The sequence below is a fragment of the Chelon labrosus genome (genome assembly GCF_963514085.1).
Source record: "Chelon labrosus genome assembly, chromosome: 13".
Classification (NCBI taxonomy): Eukaryota; Metazoa; Chordata; class Actinopteri; order Mugiliformes; family Mugilidae; genus Chelon; species Chelon labrosus.
Genome location: NC_140346.1, coordinates 21,839,366 through 21,860,202, shown reverse-complemented (window position 1 = coordinate 21,860,202; position 20,837 = coordinate 21,839,366). Strand labels below are relative to the sequence as shown.

Here is a 20,837-nt window from a genome sequence, read left to right as displayed (position 1 = left end):
TTTAGGCTCTAAAACTGACTGTATGCTTCCTGTCCAGCACCAAACGGCACACACACAACATTAGTGGTGGAGCGTTTAGCACCAAACCGGAGTTAAATGAAGAGTTAATTTTGGACTAAATGTTAAATCTGCCAAGTGGAAAGAAACAGGACCCTAAATCAGCTTGAACGTAGCTCCCTGTAACATCATCTGGTTCGAGATGCACACAAAACCAAACTGTGGGAAACTTTCTTCGACACCGTTGGGCTCAGCTTGAATTCTGTTTCACAAAACTAGGATGAAATTTCAGAAATCAGTTTATATAATAATAGTCTGAGAACCAGGTATTTCTCCCACAGTGAACATGAATCCACCCTGAGCTTATTCAGACACCAAACACCATTTATGATAACAACCTGAGGCATGCAAGAGGGAAGGATTAACATTTTTATAGGATCTTTAATCTCAGCTCCTCCTGCCCAGAGCTGACTCTCAGTTATCGTCAAGTGACTTCAGGGTTTGGTGAGAAATCCAGGGGGTAGTCTTCTGTAAAAACATCCGTCAGCATCAATTACATGCATGAAAGTTAGTTGTATATCACTTTGTTTTACAGCTGGAGTTTCGGGAGGAAAACGGATTCAGCAATTCTCATTAAATATCTATTATACTGAGTTGGAGTTGTGGCGTAGTGGTGAGAGAAGCAGCTTGGGAACGTGCCCATGGTTAAGGCTCCTCGAGCAAGCTCCCCCGACGTTACACAACTTGCAGCCTACTGCTCCAAGTGTACACTTTACAAGAACTGGGTAAAACAATGGATGGGTCAAATGCAGAATAATAATTTCCCCATGTATGATTAATACAAAGGAGTGTCACTTCGGGATGATGTGGTGGTAGTAGTCCAAAACCTCTAAAAACAAAAAAACACAGCACAACATCTAACCATTACTTGTATCAAAGCTAATGCTAATTAAGCAAAGCACTGGATAAATGTTACAGGCATTTAGTTGAGCTCCTTCACGTTAAGGTGGTTAGCATGCCCCTTACACGGTGTTTGATGCTGGATGTGCAGTACCCCACTCTAGGCAGATCTTCAGACTATAGAGCACAGCTAAATGTAGTTTTAACAAACTATTTAATCTGTTCTGACTGTATTTTAAGAATAGTTAATAGCAAAAGACAGTTTTGGAAACAAAGCAGCTGAACTGATTAAAATCACACACACACACACACAAAATATATATTATTTAGCCTGATAATTAAAGTTAAAGTACAATATCATGACATCCATCTGTTTAAGCCAACATCACAGACATTGCGACCCTAGTTTCCATAGTCTAGTCTTGGCAATCACTCTGATTGGCTGTTCACAAAAATCAGTGAGGTTGAAAGGACACAAAGAAGGATCAAATCTAATCTACACATTCAAACACAAACATATTTTCACAACAACATGATCATCACGAATTAATAATCTGTAGAACTACTGGACAACATGATCCAGGAGAGCACAGTTCTGTAGCTTATTAGCTTCCCAGCCTCCCAATCAAATGAATAGTGGCTCTTCCTGTTTCCCTCCAGACTACTGCCACCTGCTGGTATGCAGTAGTTATTTCCTTTCACATAGGTGCAGGGATGGAACAGTGGGAATGATGGTTAGCACTGATGCCTTAGAGCAAGAGGGTTCGAGTCCAGGCCGACTGGGGCCTTTCTGTGTGGAGTTTGCATGTTCTCCCTGTGTCTGAGTGGGTTCTCTCCGGGTACTCCAGCTTCCTCCCACCATCTAAAGACATGCACGTTAGGTTAATTGGTGATTCTAAATTGGCCGTAGGTGTGAGTGTGAGTATCTATCTGTGTCTATCTGTCCAGGGTGTACCCCACCTCTTGCCCGATGACAGCTGGAATAGGCTCCAGCCCCCCCGCGACCCTTCACAGGACAAGCGGTTACAGAAGATGAATGAATGAATGAACATACGAGTAGAGGTACAGCACCTGTGTGTGCCAGTGGGACATTTAACTATTTGTGCTGAGTTCAAGTGCAACTTTTTGGCACGGTAACACAGGAGATGTAAGGCGACTTCACGGTCTGTCCTCATTGTCTGTACTCTGTCCCACCTTAAAGTTTCTGCTCATTTACTGATCACTTAAACTTTATACAGTCAGTTTCATGCAGGCAAGTGTTGACTGCAGCATGAAAACATCCAAAGGTGGAATTAATCTGCTCTGAGCTGCATTATCATTATTATTGTTATTGCCGCATTAATGTTTATTTGACACTTAAGTCCTGAAAGTTGAGGCTTTGCAAGTTGTTTCTTTTATACTTGCAGCAACATGCCACAGCTTGAAAATGAGGTGCCTGTGATTTGAAGTCTTCAGGATTTAAATGAACTAAAACAGGAAAATCATCATCGTAAAAAAACAAATATTAATATTGTGGTTGTTGAGTCTGAGACAGGTCATATAAATGATTAGCTGTCTTTTGAATAAAGAAGGCCTTCACAGACTGCTGGAGAATCAGTGACTAAGTCCTCTGGTATTAACAGCCCCCTCCCACCCTCCTTTTACCCCGCTGGAACCTGATATGGGCCACGCTCTCATTCACTGTCCCGTGCATTCACTCCAGTTTGGCCCTCTAACAGCAGTTTACGAGTGCTGCACTTCAAATGGACGCGTTGGCCGTTCCTGCAGACAGACCTAAAGGATGGTACCTTTCTCTGATGGCGCCCAACACCAAAGGGCCAGCGTTCGCTTGGCTCGACCCGTCCAGACTCTACTGCAACTCTCAGGTACGATGAGAGAAAAGCAATGATTTCTAGCTGCTGTTTTTGTTCTTGCTGAGCACATATCTCATCTCTGAGTACATAATGAATCATCTAAGTGTGTTTTTATCCTGTCAGTGCTTTACTTTTTGTGCATTTTGTCTCTTTGGACTTGCTCCAGGCTCTTGCAGACTGTGTCAAAGACCTTCTCAGTCCGTTCCACAGCGAACCCATTGACCTGGTAGCTGGGATAGATGCAATGGGATTCATACTTGGTAAGAAAACAAAACAGTTCATCTTGAGAGCGGGGGAAAAATTGTGAGCTTAGAGCAATCAGACTCCGAGCTAATTTTATATAGGAGGTTGTTAATGTGTCTGAGGGGGTCAGGAAACCCGACCCCTCAGGCAAAGATACTAAATTTAGATATTCTGACGCCTCAAAACTCTCTAAGCTTGCACGCGTGGCTTGTGAGTGCAAATTTCTTTTCCAAGACATTCTTCTGTCCGTTTATTATGTTGTTTTTTCAGGCTCGTCCATTGCCACCAGTCTTGGGAAAGGTTTCCTGGCTGTCCGCAAAGCCGGTCACCTGTGTGTCGCCACCCAAGCCCAAAACTACACCGACTACAGCGGCAGAGAAAAGACTATGGAAGTAAGAACGGATGTGCTAAAACCAGGTTAATCTTCTTTCTACCTTTAACCCCCATCTCTGTCAGTGAGAGGAACGGTGTTTGGGTGGCATGAGGTTTAAAAAATAATAATAATAAAAAAAATCACACTTGATTTCCACTGAAACTCACATTAAGTAGTATATTGATGATTTTATCTAGTAGTTGATAGAAAATTGATGCTTAAAACCTTTAATTTATCACCATAGTTGTTGCTGATTAATTCTCTGTCCACTAATCCATTGAACCGATCCCAAACTAAACAACCCACACAAGTTAAAGCAGTTGTGTTTAGCTTCATGTCCATTTCTTCCTTTGGGACACAGCACCATCTGGTGTTAGCTGAAGCAAATTACATCTGCTTTCTTTTAGGATTCAGTATTTTTTAGGATTATATCAGACTTTATGAAGGCTGTACCGATAATAATAAACATACTGAATACTCAGATATGTTAGTCGTTTAAACTGTAAACTGTGTTTAATTAATTTTTTATAATATAACCAATATTCATGTTCCTATAGGTCAAGGAACTTAGGTCCAAACTTTTGTCAGACAGAAATAATATATAAAGGTTTGCAAATCCTCTCCTCTTTTTTTGTTCTGAGACTTACAAATGAACCACACTCTGTTTGGCACTGTTTCATATTATATCAGAGTCTATAATTACCGTCAAATGATCTAAATTAATGGGTCCATGCAAAACTTTTGACAAAATCAGAAAAACAAACTAATTTCTCCAATAATCTGATATCCAGAACGTATGACCTATATAAGATATGATGCTGGTGGAAGCCTGTAATGTTCACATGAAGGATTTATATCTGGAAATATTTAGCTTGAGCCTCTGTCTAGACCAGTGCAGATGGTACGCTACATTCATTTGTAAAATATGAACATTATTTTTTATGCTAAAGATTTAATCTACCCATGGTGTGCATGAGTGAAGGGTATGTTGAGTGTAAAAAGACGAACGGAGCCAATGGACATGGCCTCTCTCCTAATCCAGAAACGGTTGTTCTAGGCTGGTCACAGCAGCTGGAAACTCTAAGTCGTTGGAAAACTATGTCGATCCAGTATGGGACGGTCCCTGCAAAGAAAACTATTCTTAAGGTTTGGAGTAAAGAGACGCCTCCCTGCTTTGAATCTTGGCTCACAGAGTTATCGAGCTGTTTAAATATAGAGAAAATCCGATTTGAAATGACAGGGAAAGCAAACCGGTTTAAGCAGATCTGGCAACCCTTCCTTGATTACGTCACAGTATATGGAGAGGACCCTCTCCTGGACACCTCGATGACTAATTTTTAGTTAAATATTTGTCGTTATAGAATTTTTAAAACATAAAATAAGTGTATAAGCAGATGACCAAAGAAACCTGTGGAAAAGAGTTCACCATGGTTCTGTTTTGGTTTAGTTTCTTTGCTTCCTTTTTTTCTTGTCCTTATTTATTTACTTAGTTATTTCTAAAGGGAGGGGAGGGGAGTGGCAGGCGATGTTCATGTTTGTCACCCTCTTGTCCTGTCTGTTTCCCTCTGAAAAGGTCATAAATAAAATTTAAAAAAAGGAACATGAAGTGCAGAAAGAAAATGAATCTGCAGGCAGGCTGGACTCCAGTAGACTGCCTGCAGCACAAGCTTACTCTCAGATCAAGCCCCAAGATGCCCCAGGGGTCATCACAGCTCTTTGGAAAGACATGTTAGAATCTTTGAATTGAATGCATCAGACATCAATACAGAAAAACACTTTATCTTGTTAGTTTCTGTGTCTCCAGACTGAATAACTGAATAAATGATGAACAAGGAGGGTGATTTGATCAGATGGAGATCCATAATGCAGTTAACAAGTTCCAAGCAGCTAATTTAGGGTTTTATTTTCCCTCGAGACTTGTCAACAAGCTCTGAAAATGAGTGATGTAAAATGCAGTGTATGTGGGTTTTCCCCAAGGAGGTGGAGAGTGCGAAGTTAGCAGACGGAACCACAGTAATAACCGTAAATAAACCAGGTTGGAATGAATTTAAAATCCCATTTATTGTCATCATTTGTTGTTATAAAAGTAAGATAAAAACACTAATGTGAGTGTCCTTGCTGCAGGTGTGAGGGTGCTGATCGTGGACCAGTGGATCGAGACCGGAGGCACAATGAAGGCCGCCATCCAGCTGCTAGAGAAGCTGGGAGCCACAGTCGTAGGTCAGTCCGCGCCATAGCATCATGACATAACAATCTGACGAAGCCCGACATGCCGGCGTTAAGTCTGTTGCTCCGTCCGCTGCAGGCGTCGCAGCTGTGGCCATCGAGAACACCGAAGGGGGGAAGTGGATTAAGGAGAAGTACAAATTCTCTCACTGCATCCCCGAAGAGCTGCAGAGCCAGATCGACGCGAAATATCTGGACTCCTTCAAAAACTTCAAGTGAACATTTTCAACATGATTCCTAAGAAAAATTTAATAATTTTTTAAAAAAAAAATAATACTTTTATCTGCGCAGACGCGTTGTACAGAGAAATCATTGTTTTTAAATGTGATTTTAATAACTGAAACACTTTGATATGATTTATTTTTCTCTTTTTAATATATATGTGTGTGACATGTAAAACATCAAATTATAAACTTTAAAGACAATAAATGGTGAATATTCACTCATTGAAACACTACTTGAGCTTTCAGATTCAGTCACTGATTAGATTGTAAACATTAAAAAAGTACCACGAAGCATCTACACTACAAATACAGTTCTCAATCTGTGGATCGGGGACCTCAAAAGGGTCACAGGATGAACAGCAAGAGAGAAAAACAACTTAAAAGTAGATACAGCTTCGATTTATAGAGTCAAAGGCCAAAAATGTTGAACTTCTGATCTACGACATTAAGAAAATATGCCAAGTACCAAGTAAATCAGACATTTAACACAGAATATTATTGTGAAGAAATAAAATAATAAATCTTGATTGTAAAACAAACTACAGCAGCAAAGATTTAATTCAAGCTCTAAGTAAAGAAAGCATCATTCTTTGGCGTCTTGGCAGCAGCGGAGCAGTCGCCCTGTAACTCCAGACAAGTTAAACTGAGCAACACCACAAGAATCCGCCACACATCCCAACCGAGGGAAAAGTCTTTCCGGGCCAGGAAAAACTGAATTCTAAGCATGTCAGGAAGTGACTTGTCAGCGTGGACCCACAGAAATCCTTCCCTCTCAGCTGGACGGTTATTTTCTGCCGAGGAATCCTTGTTTTGAGTCTTTAAACTCCTGCTCCCATCCTCACTGACAGCAGTTGGGATGCTTCTTCTTGGACGTGGCGTGCAGATTGTTTGAAGTGCTGTTAATTCCTGAAAGAGACACACGAGGCATCCTGTTAAACTACGCAACAAATACAACAGCTCACGTTATTATAGAAAGTGTTTGGATACTCACTGACGACGTCTCCGATTTGCCTCGTTCCACTTTTCTCCAGCTCGGCCAGGACGTTGATCTCAAACGCCAGCGATGCGACTCGAAAGAAAAACTCTCTAACGTTTTCACCTACGGGAGATATATTTCTGTCAGGGACTGCACAGGAAGTTATGTTTTAAGAAATCAACTAACACTCGCTAGGGAATTTCCCCAACTATGATTTAAATATTAAAATGCATTTTCATGGGAGCAACCGAGTAGGCTAAACAGATTTTCACTTAACACTGAACATCTCGGTGCACCACCCAGCTATTACTGACATTACTCATTTTACTGGATTTAAAATCCAAACACTCACCCGTCAGCGAAGAGACGGCCCAATACTCTGCTCGGATCTCGTTCGCCAGTTTGATGGCGTCTTGCTCGATCCGAGAATACTGAGCAGGAGACTGTCGGACAAACCAGACATCACAATCAGCATCAAGAGAAATCTTCTCTCTGCTATCGTCCTTACTGAATAATGAATCAGTTATTTTCTTTCTTAACTGATCAATCGTCTGTTTTTAAGATGAGGAAGAATAAGATAAATGCTCATTATTTTGTCCTAAAGATCTGACTGAGGCCTCGAAATTTAAGTTTAAATATTAGTCTCCTGTCATATTAGCTAAAGAAATACAACAAATTCTCACATTAAGAAGCTGAAAGAAGGGTTTTTTTTGGTAATTATGTGTGAAAATCAATGGACTAGTGGAAATTAAGAGAAAATTTAAGACTGCAGCAGGGATGAGCACTTTCACTCAGTTTAGTGAGTTTAAAACAAGAGACACGGTTTAAATATTTCAAGAAAAAAACATTTCAAGATTAGAGATTAACTGTCAGATTCACTTATTTTTCTGTGCGACTACATTTCCCACAATTCACAAATCGGCCACTAGCAGTGTGTTTAGAGAGTCAGGGAGTTATGTTATCGACTTCACCACCTGGTTTTAATCTTATGGCAGATTGGTGTAAGTGAACTTTACCAACTGAAGCAGCAGCAGTTAGTGAATGAATAAGTTAGATATTTTGTTTCTGGTCATTTTAGGCAAAAATTTCAAACATTTGTTTTGGTCAAAGCTTCTCCAGAGCAGCAAGTAAGCCGAGTTAAATGTTCGGTAAATACCACAGCAGCCATTACTAGAAAAATCCTTAACGACTGCAGCAGCAAAACGTATAATTATAAAGTTAAGAAAGTAGAGATGTGACCAAAGTGACCACACTGAGTTAAGTAGTGCCGTTTAAATCCAGATAGTCTCAGTGGTGTCTTTGTCGTTTCCCCCTCAATCACAAACACTTTGGGGTTCGGGTGAAGGAGGCGAAACATTCCTGAGGTCTGAGCCAGGACACAAACTCCTCGCGCCGCTGGCCTCGATCCAAACACGTCACATCTGACTCCAGTAACAACAAGAGAAGGGTCCGCAGGCATGTCCACTTTAAACACTAAAAGGACGTACGCTCAGGTCTTTCTTTGTGCCGACGAGGAACAGCTGAACACTGGTGGGGTCGTTCTCTTTCAGGGCGTCTTCGAGCCACTGCCTGGAGACGACAGCACCGGGGGAAATTAAATCACACGAGCTGAGGGCGGACGAACGTGTTCTTATAGTTTATGAGCTTACCTTGCGTGGCCCAAGGAGGCAATGTCGTTTAGATCAAACACGATAATCACAACTGGAAGGAAAGAAAATATTATTAGAGCAAGTTAGAAGCAGGAAACAGATGAGAGTATTGTTAAACTATGTTATGAATGAATGAGTAGATGGAAAACTCACCCTGGGCTCCTCTGTAGTACGTGGAAGCGATGCACTTGAACCTCTCCTGGCCTGCAGTGTCCCACCTTCAGCATAGAGACAAGACGGCTGAGCGGCGTCACACCATGACCAACTTCATGTGCTTCATGTGTAGTGAAGATTAGACTTACAGCTGCAGACTGAAGGGGACGCCCAGCACCTCGAAGCGCTCCATCTCAAAGTCAACACCGATCGTTGCCTTGTAGTTCTTATCAAAGGCGTCCTTGCAAAATCTGAACATGGGCAAAAGATCTGGATTAGGTGTCTGTGGAGATACTTTTATCAGGTCATAAATTATTGCCTACAGGTTGGTCCTTGAGTATTATGTTTTTTAATTCAATTTGGTGCTGATGACCTAGTTTTTGTGGTGATATAGTCTTGATCAATAAAAAATGGAAAACAGATCAGCGGCTGCATTCACATCCTCTTTACTAATAGTCTGAGTAAAATTGCCTCATGTAAGAGCGTCAATCTGAACGGATCAGATTAAGAAAAGCGATGTAAACCTTTGATAATCCATTAAAGGGGGACTACTGTTTTTTACAACCTGGACCTTATTTCCAGCATAAAATACGGTCGTTTACTCACCCATATAACTTTTGTGTCATTTGCACTCACAAAAGTTATATGGGTGAGTAAATGACCGTATTTTATGCTGGAAATAAGGTCCAGGTTGTAAAAAACAGTAGTTCCCCTTCAAACAGTAAAATATTAGCTGCTTATAAACATATAAATGTTTGATCTGATTGTTTCTGGTTGGAATAAATCCATTCTTTCTGAGCAACACTGAAAAAATGGCTCCATTTTAGTCATCTTCTTTTTCTGAATGTATTGAGTGTTGTGAATACATTCATAAAGTTGGGAAAAAACACTTCTTCTTCTTCTGCTGCTGTATTTCCAGCAGAGTTGATGCTCCACTGCAGCAGAGCCACTTGTTTTGGGGGCATTTAAACACTGACTGTATATCTGATCAGATCATTTTATGAATGTCCATGAAAATGTGAATGAATTTCTGATCAAATGATTTCAATCAGGTTGAAGTAATATCGTCCACGTAAATGCAGCCGGTGTGAATCCTGATCCAGCAGTTTCTTAAAGGGTCAACTCATCCAAGTGACGTTTTAATGTTTTGAGCACCACAAACAAAATCTCATTCACCACCAAAGTATTTGGATGTATCCAGAAATCCTAAAGCTCTGAGATTAAGGCGTTCTGCACGGTTAAATTCAAATCACTATGACTTTTAATGTGATTCAGGATCCAGGTGCAGATTTAACTATTCTGAAAAACAGAATAAAACATTGCACTTCCTTGAAGGGTGCACATGCTCTCTTGAGTTATTTATTTCCCAGGGCTTCAGTGTTCACATATTAAATATCTGTGTTGAGTTTACCTATTAATCAGGCAGGTTTTCCCCACGGCCAGATCTCCCACCACGATGACCTTCGAGATTTTAAATCTGCTGGAAAGAATTAAGAAAAAGAAGCAACAAGTGAATAAAAAGCCGCATAAATCAGACCACGTAAAGTAGCCTCAGGTCAGTGTACTCGCCCCACGGTGCCGGTCCGCTGCTCCTGGCAGGCGGTCTTGACCTTATTGTTGAAATCGTCCTTAGTGTGGAAAGCGGCCTCTTTTCTGAATGCCTGAAGAGAGGAGGGCAGATTTGTGAGGCTGTAAACTGCTTTAGAGAGACAGACAGGAGACAGAGGAGGCTGGGTTTACCTGAGGCAGCTGAGCGATGATTCTGTCCCGACGGACCGGAGGAAGGACGCTCATGCCTGAAGCTCGGACGGACATGAAGCCTCGAGGGAAACGGTCACTGGACAGAGAGACAAAGAGAGCAGCGTCAGCAGTCTGTCATTTTAACCAATGCTTCATCTTATTTAGAAGAAAGTCCTCAAGCCTTACGAATGAAGTTTAAGTCTAGACCCTAAATTAGCAACAGTTTTTATAATACATTTATTATTTCAGCCAGTTTTAAGCTAATTAAGTCACACGTTCTCTGGATTCAGGTTCAAAAATACTTTCATTTGACGCTTTTCTGTGTTTTAGTTTTACAATTTATCAATTAAATTTCTAGAAAATGTTGGAAAAATACAAAAGAAATCTCCAATTTTCCAGGTGGCGTCTTCAAATGTTGTCTACCCCGGTCAACAGTCCAGAAAAATATAGACTTTATAACGATATAAGACACAGCAAATACTTAGGTTTCTCAGATGATGTCTAACCAGTTAGTCAACTGATTGTTTCAGACGTAAATAAGACATATAAAGACGTCGGCCTGGGATCTAGGAAACTGTAACCAGCATTATTTTTACCTTCTCGTGAGATTATATAGACGGATACACATCATAAACACAAAATAACTGCATTAAGTCATGCGTATGTTTAAAATGTTAACTCTAAGGTTAAAATAATGTTGACTATCACATTACTTACACAGGTTTGACTGTCTAGATATATAAATATTCATAAGAAGACTGAATATAATTGACTTTATTTGACTATTTTTTAGAAAATTTTGATTAATCCCAAAACAAAGATCTCATTTTAACATCAATGTTTACATCAGAACTAAATATAAAAGCACCTTTTAGAGTTTACTAACATGTATTTGGCACACGTTTCTCTTAGATGTGAGATGTTTGTTTCAGGTTTTATATGATTTTTGTTTTACCAGAACATAGACTGGACCCCAACAATAATCAAAAATCTACCTCCTGTCCTTCACAGCTCCCTGGAAATAGACGCATCCAAACAATCACAGTAAGAAGAGACCATGTTTGTTGACCATGACATTATTATTCAGAGCCAGACAACTGTAATCAGAGCGGATCCACTTACTGCCCCGATTTAATCCTATTGTTCATCAAAGCTCCTCGCAAAGAACAAGTTTAATTTGCTAGATTTGGTTTGGAGAGAGATGAAACTACTTCTAAAGCAAGATTTCACATCAGACTAAAAGTAGAGGCGCTGAAAGTCACTGAGAGAGAAAAGGAGAAAGAAAGAAAAAACGCTGCGAGGTATAAACTTTGGAAAGCAGCAGCGTGTTACAGATTACATGTTACAGGATACCTCAGCGACTCGGGATGGTCCGATCTCCTGCGCTTTTCCTTTCCTCCTTTTCAAAAAGAAAAAAAAGAAAAAGACGAGACTTATTGTAAAGCAAAAAGGTCCATTGTTAAAGTGTATGGAGCCGAAGACGATCCACGGAAGTTGAGGGGAGCTGGAGAGCAGACTGGCACCGGTGCAGCTGCTGACTCAGTTCCCAGCATTTACTCTTTTTCCTCCCACATTTTCTCCGTCTGGTCCCCTGCTGGAGGAAATGAGGAATGGTCGGAAACTGGGAAAGAAAATCTATCTATCTGTCTATCTATCTATCTATCTATCTATCTATCTATCTATCTTAAAACGTCAAAGAAATTAATAATTATTACATAATATAATAAACATTTGAATTATTTTTATTCTCCCTATCTTATTATTGCGTAGTTTTCTACTAATTCAGCCATTTACAATTCTTTTACATCTTTATTCTGGTTTGCTTTTATGTGTTTGTAATGTGATGCTGAGGACGTCTTTAAAACAAGAAACAAACAAGACGATATGTATAACTTTCTTTTTCTTTTCTTTTCTACATAACTTCTTATGTTATTGTATCTACACCCCGCGAGTTTTACTTTTATTGGATGCATTTGTGTTTTTTCAGTTAATGCAAACTAAACAAACGAAACCTTAAATTAAAAAAAATACTTTTTTATATATTTTAGTTTTGTTTCCGGTCTATAGAGGGCGCCATAAACCTATTTAGAGATGGCACATACTGGTAATTTCCTGTTGGGTGCAGACATTTCCCTACATAGACATATAAATATAATAATTCACATCATTTCCCTGTTTTTATTCCTTCTATTTAGTCATTAAACCTCTTTCTACTATTTTTGCCTTTTATATCCCTTTACGTTTTTTGCTCTGCTTCTTTGTAAAGACAGTTATGTTTAGGTCATCACTACTTCTACATAGCTTGTTCATCTTATTTTATCTACACGGTACGATTATCGTCTGCTTGTCTTTGTATTTTTTTTAATAAAGGCAAACAATACATTGACATACATTTACCAAAATTCAAAAATACTTTCCTTTGTTTCCAGTCTACAGAGGGCGCCATAGGCCTGTCCTGACCATGTGGAGGTGAAATAAAACCAGGCCTATATGTATGTGTTTAATGTTCAATGTATTATGGCACAATAATATAATACTTATATACAGTATGTGCATAATATGGCACATTTTGTTTTTTTCTAATACGTAAATAATGTATCTATCTTTCTGAAAATGTCAACTAATATTATCATGGAATGAATTATTAATCTTATTTTTATTTATACTTAAATATTCATAATTATTAAACCTGTGTAAACCTGTCTTGCCTATTTCATCTATTTCCATGTTTGCTTTGTTTATTGTTTGTGTTTGCAAAGAAAATGGTCCATTATTAACATCAAAACACACACAAAAAAACTGTATAAACGTAATATCTTTGTCACCTTATCTGAAACACCTGAATCAGACACTATACATAGAATACTGTGCGACATTGAACATGATACCAAATAACATGACATGTGTATTTTCCTGCTGGTACAGATATGTGTAGTAGTATTAAAAGTTATGTAAATATGTCTGATATGAACATGAAATTCATTCATTTAAATAATATGTTCACATTTAAAAGTGCCTCTAGGGAGGATTTTTATCTACTGTCAACATACTTTTATCAAACTTTTCAACCCATACACTACAAATATATTATTTCTATTTAAATAGTGTACAGAAAACCCTGTATAAGTATGTGTTTTATCCAAATAAAAACATTTATGATGGTTTTATGTACCAGATTTTCACTGTAAATACACGATAGGCTACATGCTGCGCCCACTTTGTGGCCACTTTAATAGGTACACCTGTAGCACATCATCCCAGTAACAACTCTTCACAAAGCTCATATTGTTTCAGATCACCGTTAAAGGTAGTGTATTTCTCAGACTCCATCCTATAACTACACATATACACATTTAACGCTTATCATCATATCACCTCTCTATTCTATGTCTGATTAACTTTGATAAATAGACAAAAGCGAAAGAGCTCATTCCATAAAAACTTACATCCAACACCCAAGTGCTTTTAAATACTTTGTTTATTCATCACACAACAATCCAAAATATGGGATTCCTAAAAGTACGAGATAAATTTTACATAATGGTGGTCATGGTCAAATGAATTTACTCTGCAATCTCTCTGCTTCGTTTTATTCTCTAGTATTTATCCAGACCTTCTTATCATCTGCTTATTTTTTATGAAAAGGCACTGTGGTAAAGGCACAATAACACAGATCAGACACATCTACCGTCCATCCACGTCTATTCTTGGCATCTCTGAAATAGAAAATGAAATGTACTTGTGTTTTTAAATGACACTGTCAGCACTTACAATTTATGGCATGATTTGGAAAAAAGCATTTAAAGTCCACTAGTGGTCACGGACTGGGTCTTTTAAAATATATATATTTAAAAAAAACTACGCACACTTGAGGACATTATATACAAAGTGCTATATGTCCGTTGTTGAGGAAAGACAAGGACAAGAGAACACATCTTCATCTGTTTCTGTAAAAGTTATTAATATTTTGCAAACAAGCGAGTAAGGCTACACACGATCTAACTACTACTACTGCTACTCGTGATTGTGCTGCTGCCTGGTCATCGTCAACACTTTCTCTGATGAGCAGGTGTTAGATGGCAGGAAGATCCAGCTTCAGCTCCACTAGACTTAAATACAGACAGATTTACTTTGAACCACAGGAGGACCATAAATAATCCTGCATTGTTGTGTGCTACGAGTTCAGTTGGTCCATGTCACATTGTGTTAACCTGTCCAGTACCTCTTCAGCCACACATGGCTTCATCGAGATAGAAGGAGACATGTACTACATATACACACATTATTATTATTAAAATCTGAAAGTTCAAGCATGGTCTGAAAAATCCCAACTGGCAACAAGAAAAAACACAAAAACATAAAACACTGCTCTCCATGTGAATGTTAAAACATATGGAAACACATGTATAGTGAGCTTTATTAGCAACTGCTAAATGCAGTTTCCCACAATAAATTTTCTTTTGATGGTCAAAATGAATAGTTTGACATTGTTTGGAAATATTTACCACTATTGTATCTGTATGCTAAGCCAGAGGCTTAGTTTAACTTAGCATCAAGACAAGGGCAAACAGGTAGCATAGCCAATCATAGCCAAAGACTAAGTAAATCCACATATTAGCCCCTTTCATATAAAGTTTACTCACACTACATGTCATATTGAAACCAAAAAGTGAGTCAGCTCTTTCCTCCAGTTTTCTTTCTCTATGCTAATCCAAGCTAACAGCTGCAGGGCTTAAATTTAGCCTACAAATGTCATTTTGTTAATTTAATTCTCATCAAGGAAGCAAATAAATGTATTTCCCAAAACATCCACTTATTGTTTTAAGTAATACTAAACCTTAGTGTCATGTAAGCTTTGTGTTTCAAGAGTTAAATAAAAAGATCATTAATTATTTTATGTCTGAAAGCTAAATATAAAGCTAGCCAGTACTGGCTACCTTAGCTAGCAAGACTACTAGAAACTAGAGGAAACACAGTTTGCCTGTGTTTCCTCCTCAAGCACCTCTGAAACTCACTATTTAATATCTTGAATTGTCTAAACTCTATTTACTGTTGGACTGAGTTAGCTACCGGTTTCACCTGGGTAGCAGTTAACTTATGTTGGGCTTATTTTTAGTTTAAATGTGAAATACTGTGAAACCAGAGGAAACCCTGTAATTTACTTATCGGAATAAAACATACCGTCAAAAACAAGTTCGGATTTTACAGGAAGTTCTTTTTCTCCGTTGGTCAGAGCTAGCTAACTGTTTCACAATGTTTCCAACATTTATGCTTAGCTAAGCTAACCAGTTGCTGGCATAGCTTAGTATTTGCTGTAAAGACATGAGAGTGGTATCGATCTTCGCATCTGTCTCTTGGCAAGAAAGCCACTAAGCATCTGCAAAAACGTCAACCTGTTCCTTTAAGGTTAAATTGCTAAAAATCCTTCGTAAATATGCTAAAAGTGGTAACAGCTTAACAAGTTTTGGCTTCAATTAAAATAGAGATGCATTGTATTTTTTGCCATTAAAAAGTCAAATTTCTGACTTTGCAACATTTGTGGAAATCAGGACCCGAAAAAGGCTGAACTTTGATCCACAAAAACATGTTATTTTGGGGATTTTTGTTCTTTGGCAGTGAGACACAAGGGAACCTGTTGCCACAAGGAATGGTGTCAGTAACAATCTGAAAAAAACAAATAATCTAAACTCCCACCTGAAATAAAAACTAAATAGTTCCGCAAACCCCCACTCAATCGTTGAGAAACTTTTTGGGGTTGCCGTAATGCGTCCCATTCTGTCCCACGTGGGTCTTACTCCGGGGGAAGAAGTCTGCACGGAGCAGGCGGTAGAAATAAATCAGGATCATAATGTTCATCAACATCATGGTGACAAGGAAGTATCCACCGCGGTCCAGCCATGTGTAGTTGTGGACGATGTACCAGGTGAGGTAGAACTGGGTGCTCAGACGAAACATGATGTAGGTGAAGAGGTTGGCGAGCTTGTTGATGTAGTACATGGGCGAGGACTGAGCGCCAGCCAGCTTCAGCATCAGCCTCAGGTGAAGGGTGACGCTGTTGACCTCCACGAAGAGAGCGATTACAGCGCCAGCAACGTACAGCTCAGTGTAGAGGGCGTACAGGAAACACCAGACCACCTGAGGACGAGAAGGACATAGGACACAGTTAACTAAATGAGTGATGGGTGTATAATTAATAATGAGGTTGTCTTTGCTGTAATGACTACAATTGTGTGGACGATTTGCATGAAGCATATTTTTCCAAACTTTCCTGCCAAAGTTTCTCAATGATCTGGTAAGATATCTGATTTTGTTAATTTATCTACATTTCCACTTGGGTGTTGATGTGTATTTTATCCACATGTATCTGAATGACTGGAAAAACAGGATTTCTCCGACTTGGAGGTCTCCGCCTTTCAATTCATAATATGGGATGTTTAATTGTAAATACTGGACTCTTCACAGTGTGAATAAAATGTCTGTTGTTTCTGGATTTGTTTATTCAGTGTAAACATCCTTAACAATTAAACAGTTTTCATAAAAATCAACAATACAACTAATATTTAAGACTTAATCTCATATTAATCTCACACATAAAACAAACTACAATCAAATACTCTCACTTTTCGTTTGTCTCTGTCTTTCTTTCAAAGCAAAAGTATAAAAAAGGGTTAAAGGTACAGATCACCTTGCTACTACAACAGCCTATCTTATCAGAACCAGAAATGCAACCTCAACTGAATTGTGAAAAAATGGCCACAGGCATCTCTTCTCACCAGCACGTGGTGGAGTAAGAACTCCCACGATCCTTTTGCATGTCCCGTCAGGATAATGTCACCTGCGTCTTGCACAAAGTATCCTGACAAGAAAGACAAGTACATCAGACACTGTTTTAGCACACACACTACACAATTTACAGATTTTGAAAAGGCTAGGAGCGCATACTAACAGACTGGCAGATTTTTGTCTGACGACTAAAAGACTGGGGATCACACACTTAACAACTGCGCCTGATGAAGACTCACAGACAACATGATTTGTCAAACCAACAAAAGCCAAACTCTCATGCAAACCCTTGCGAGGCCAACAGTTGTGGTATGCACTCTAACCAACATTGTACGTATAGGCACTCGTGCTCCTGCCACAACTTGTTTAATCTCTTCTCCATTTTTGTGACCCAGGTTCGCTTTGTCACCACTTGCGCTCTTGCATCATGCAACTTCCATTTTGCGCCCAGCTCAAAAAATGCAAACATGCTTGACTGACTGCAACTGAGGTCGGGTCGGGTCATTTCCACTCCCATACGTTCAGATTCTGATCTTCTCCCCCTCACACACTAACAGATTTTTGTGCTAACTACCCATATTGACTGTCCCCAAATACTGCAGACTGGTGCAGACTTTGCCCAGCTAGGAATCATGGGTAAAATCTGGCTAAAAATTGCTAGCTAGCCAATACAAAAAATAGCAGTCCCCATTTGTGTCATATTTTTCACATCCAGTCTAACTGTAATATTACCTGAGGGGACAAAATTACTCAGTAGTTGTCTGTGACTTGACAGATGTACAAATATTTACCTTTTTTTCCTTAATGTTTGCATTAGACTAGTGTTGCCACAAGTGATCTAATACAACGATACATAAAACTACAACCTACTACTTGCAGCATGTATCCAAAGATCCACTCTTCAAAAAATGAATTTATTTTGCACCACAGTGCAAGCTTTCTATCTGTCACTTGTTGTTAATCAAAGTGTCATCCAGAGACAAAGAATCGGTGTTTGCTGAGCTAATCTGACAGCAGTGTTAAATGTCTCTCATCATCATTATTTTCAGTTGATGCAAGCTAAACAACTCTAAACGTGTCCACAGATATTAAACTGTGTCGGCCTCATTCAGCTCGAGGTATTCTAGTGACTAAGAGTCCTTTTGTGCCCTCGGTATTAACGGCACACTGTGGCTAGTGAGACACACAAGCAGCCCCTATGTTAAAGAATATGACCTCCACTGTCTGGTGTGACCAGCCTCAGTAGAGCTTATATCTGTATGCGGTTGTTAGGGCATATCTCCACAGATTTGCGTCTTCATAGTAACACAAAGATGCACACAAGACCAAACCCAATACAGTAGAGCTCAACTAGACCCCCGCATCCTGAGGGGATTATCTTTGGTGCCCATGGAGATGGAGATGAGACGCTCATTCGTCTGTTTGAGAATCAGGTGAGAGGGGGAGGATCTTTAACTTGTTTTTCCAGCAACCTGAAAAGTGGCAGTTTTTAGGCCCTTGGGATAAAACTAGGAGGAGGATGAGCTCAATTCACTTTTGGAAGAGACAATGTTTGTCAATTAAACAGCGCTCCCACATTTTCATTTCTCATGCTTTAACTGGAACTGAATGGACTGCTCAGCGATGAAATGTAAAGAGACACACTTCAGTTTTCGACATTTCATACAGAAAACAATTCATAGACTAATCAAGACACAGCCGGATTCAGTGATAATGAATATCTACTAGTTGTGAATGAATATTTGTGAGAAGGTTGTACAAATACTCTGTATGAATTTTTACGTAAAACCAAAACCTGAAGTTGCATTTGTTTGTCTGTAGTGTAATTATTTTCCATGATGCGTTTACTGACCTGTGGAGACACAGATGAGCAGGTAGGACAGAGGGGTGTGGTACGAGTGGATGTTTTTCAGCGTCTCGGGCCAGACCACCACACTGCAGAGGGACACAAGGTATAGATAGATGGATCTGTATTCGGCTCACTCAGACATACATGGGCTCATTCCTGGAGAGTAAAGTCTGACTAAGCAGAGACATTAAATGCAGCTTTTTTTAAGCTCCCTGACCATGAAGATATCCCCACTTTAACATTTTATTTACTATCTAAATAAACTATCTGTCTCTGCAGATAAAAGAAAATAGCATTTCTACAATTTGTCGACACATGTGTTGTTCTGTCACTTTTCTCATGTTTGACAAAAGGGTCACACCTCAAAAAGCAAAGGTTTCTCTGCGTCCCCACCTTGTATAAACAAGCCTAGATAGAATTACTGTGCACATATGACCTAAAGTCCTGAAGTTACATGTAAATCAGATTATAAAATCCTTATTTTCTTAAGGTGAAAACAGCAGCTCTTGACGACTGCTCACACATTTATTATTTAAGTAGTAAAATGTGAGCGCAAACAGCTTGTAAGTTTCACCTTGATCCCACTGAAAATATGTTACGTGATGAGTCATGAGCTCGGGCCTGCCCCTAAAAGAGTAGTTTGTCGAATGCTTTCACAAGTATCGTTATGCCAGCAGGTTTTTCCAGTTGATGCATCTGAAGTCTGTTGCCTCAGTGACCCAGACTGCTGGCCCGAGATTGAAAAGATTTGCTTCCTCACAAACTTCTGAGTAAGCTCAACGGCACAAACAAGCAACAAGATCTCTGCGCGGGACTAAAACTGTGCAGTGGCATTTCCCTGCCCACTTAAAAATGCCATTGTCTCCCCCGTCCCTCACCCCCCTGTCTGAACATGCCCTTCTTCTCCTAGCTGCCACAGACTGTCACTGCTGCACAAACACACATACACACAAGCCCCTACACACTGCACATCATGAGGACTGTGAATAGACAATGGTGTCCCAGTGAGGACAGAAATGGACAGGCTGATGTTTACACTGGATGGTGACTTACCAAGTCAGGGCCCAAGTCCCAGTCAGCAGGGAGTGCACAAGTGACACAGAGAGGTTCCTCCACTTCCAGGAGCGAAACTCATCCTGCTTCACTAACTTGGGAATGGGCAGATTTTGCAGCAACCGGTGGACCACCCTGAAAAGCAGAGAGAACACCAGCACTGAGGGGCCTGGGTGGCTCTTCAGCATAGGAAGCAGGGCCTCCATCCTCTCCACCCCACCCCCGCGCTCCTGCTGTCTCTGGGCGTTTGCGCTTTCCCCCCGACTCCTGGTTCACGCCCTATCAGCGCGTCCTCGTCCCGGTTGATGGACGGATATGTGCGGTATGTGATGGAACTGTTGTCCAGGCAAGGGTTCTGCAGACAGAGAGTGAAGACGCTGCTGGGGCTGAAGTAGTTAATCCTCCGTTTTAAGTTTTGTTTTTTTCTAACCTCCACAGAGCTGATGTCCGACTGATGATGCAGCCCTTATTTTGTTCTCACGTTGTCTACGTTCCGAGCCTGCAGAGGAGGGCTTGGAGGGGATTCCCGTAACAGCTCATTCCAGAGCGACCCTGTTTGTGATTATGCTGCGCCTCGTAATGTTGTGCGTGCCGCCGCTCTCAGCTCTCAGCTTTCAGCCCGCCTGTCTGCGCAGATTGCAGGGGGAGTGGTGGAGAAGGAGCGCGGTGGGCGGTGCCGCTCCTGGTGCGCCTTCAAACCACAGAAACAAGGAAGAGCTGACAGAGATCATGTTACGCAAGTAAAAAAAATCGCAGAGCAGGGTTGCTGAAATGTTATTTTGGTTGTGTGAGCTTATCGAAAAAGACCTATGTGAGTA

The 20,837-nt window shown here is 40.0% G+C and overlaps 3 protein-coding genes across 3 annotated transcripts; 1 reads left to right on the top strand and 2 right to left on the bottom strand.

The window, feature by feature from the left end:
* Nucleotides 1-2,575: 2,575 nt before the first annotated feature.
* On the top strand, nt 2,576-5,840 carry LOC311498036 (adenine phosphoribosyltransferase). Its single transcript, XM_084558470.1, has 5 exons — nt 2,576-2,762; nt 2,917-3,010; nt 3,264-3,410; nt 5,491-5,586; nt 5,672-5,840. Exons 1-5 carry the CDS (start codon nt 2,640-2,642, stop codon nt 5,809-5,811), a joined length of 600 nt encoding a protein of 199 aa, XP_084414596.1. The 5' UTR covers nt 2,576-2,639; the 3' UTR covers nt 5,812-5,840.
* A 112-nt stretch (nt 5,841-5,952) lies between these two features.
* LOC311498035 (ras-related protein Rab-34-like) lies at nt 5,953-11,860 on the bottom strand. Its single transcript, XM_084558469.1, has 11 exons — nt 11,688-11,860; nt 10,335-10,431; nt 10,164-10,255; nt 10,006-10,071; nt 8,744-8,845; nt 8,595-8,659; nt 8,442-8,493; nt 8,280-8,361; nt 7,145-7,235; nt 6,808-6,915; nt 5,953-6,722 (listed from the first exon to the last, which is right to left on the bottom strand). The coding sequence occupies exons 2-11, from the start codon at nt 10,407-10,409 to the stop codon at nt 6,655-6,657; spliced, it is 801 nt and encodes a 266-aa protein (XP_084414595.1). The 5' UTR covers nt 10,410-10,431; nt 11,688-11,860; the 3' UTR covers nt 5,953-6,654.
* Nucleotides 11,861-13,500: 1,640 nt separating this feature from the next.
* tlcd1 (TLC domain containing 1) lies at nt 13,501-20,690 on the bottom strand. Its single transcript, XM_084558410.1, has 4 exons — nt 20,020-20,690; nt 18,970-19,052; nt 17,108-17,190; nt 13,501-16,469 (listed from the first exon to the last, which is right to left on the bottom strand). Exons 1-4 carry the CDS (start codon nt 20,223-20,225, stop codon nt 16,065-16,067), a joined length of 777 nt encoding a protein of 258 aa, XP_084414536.1. The 5' UTR covers nt 20,226-20,690; the 3' UTR covers nt 13,501-16,064.
* Nucleotides 20,691-20,837: the final 147 nt, after the last annotated feature.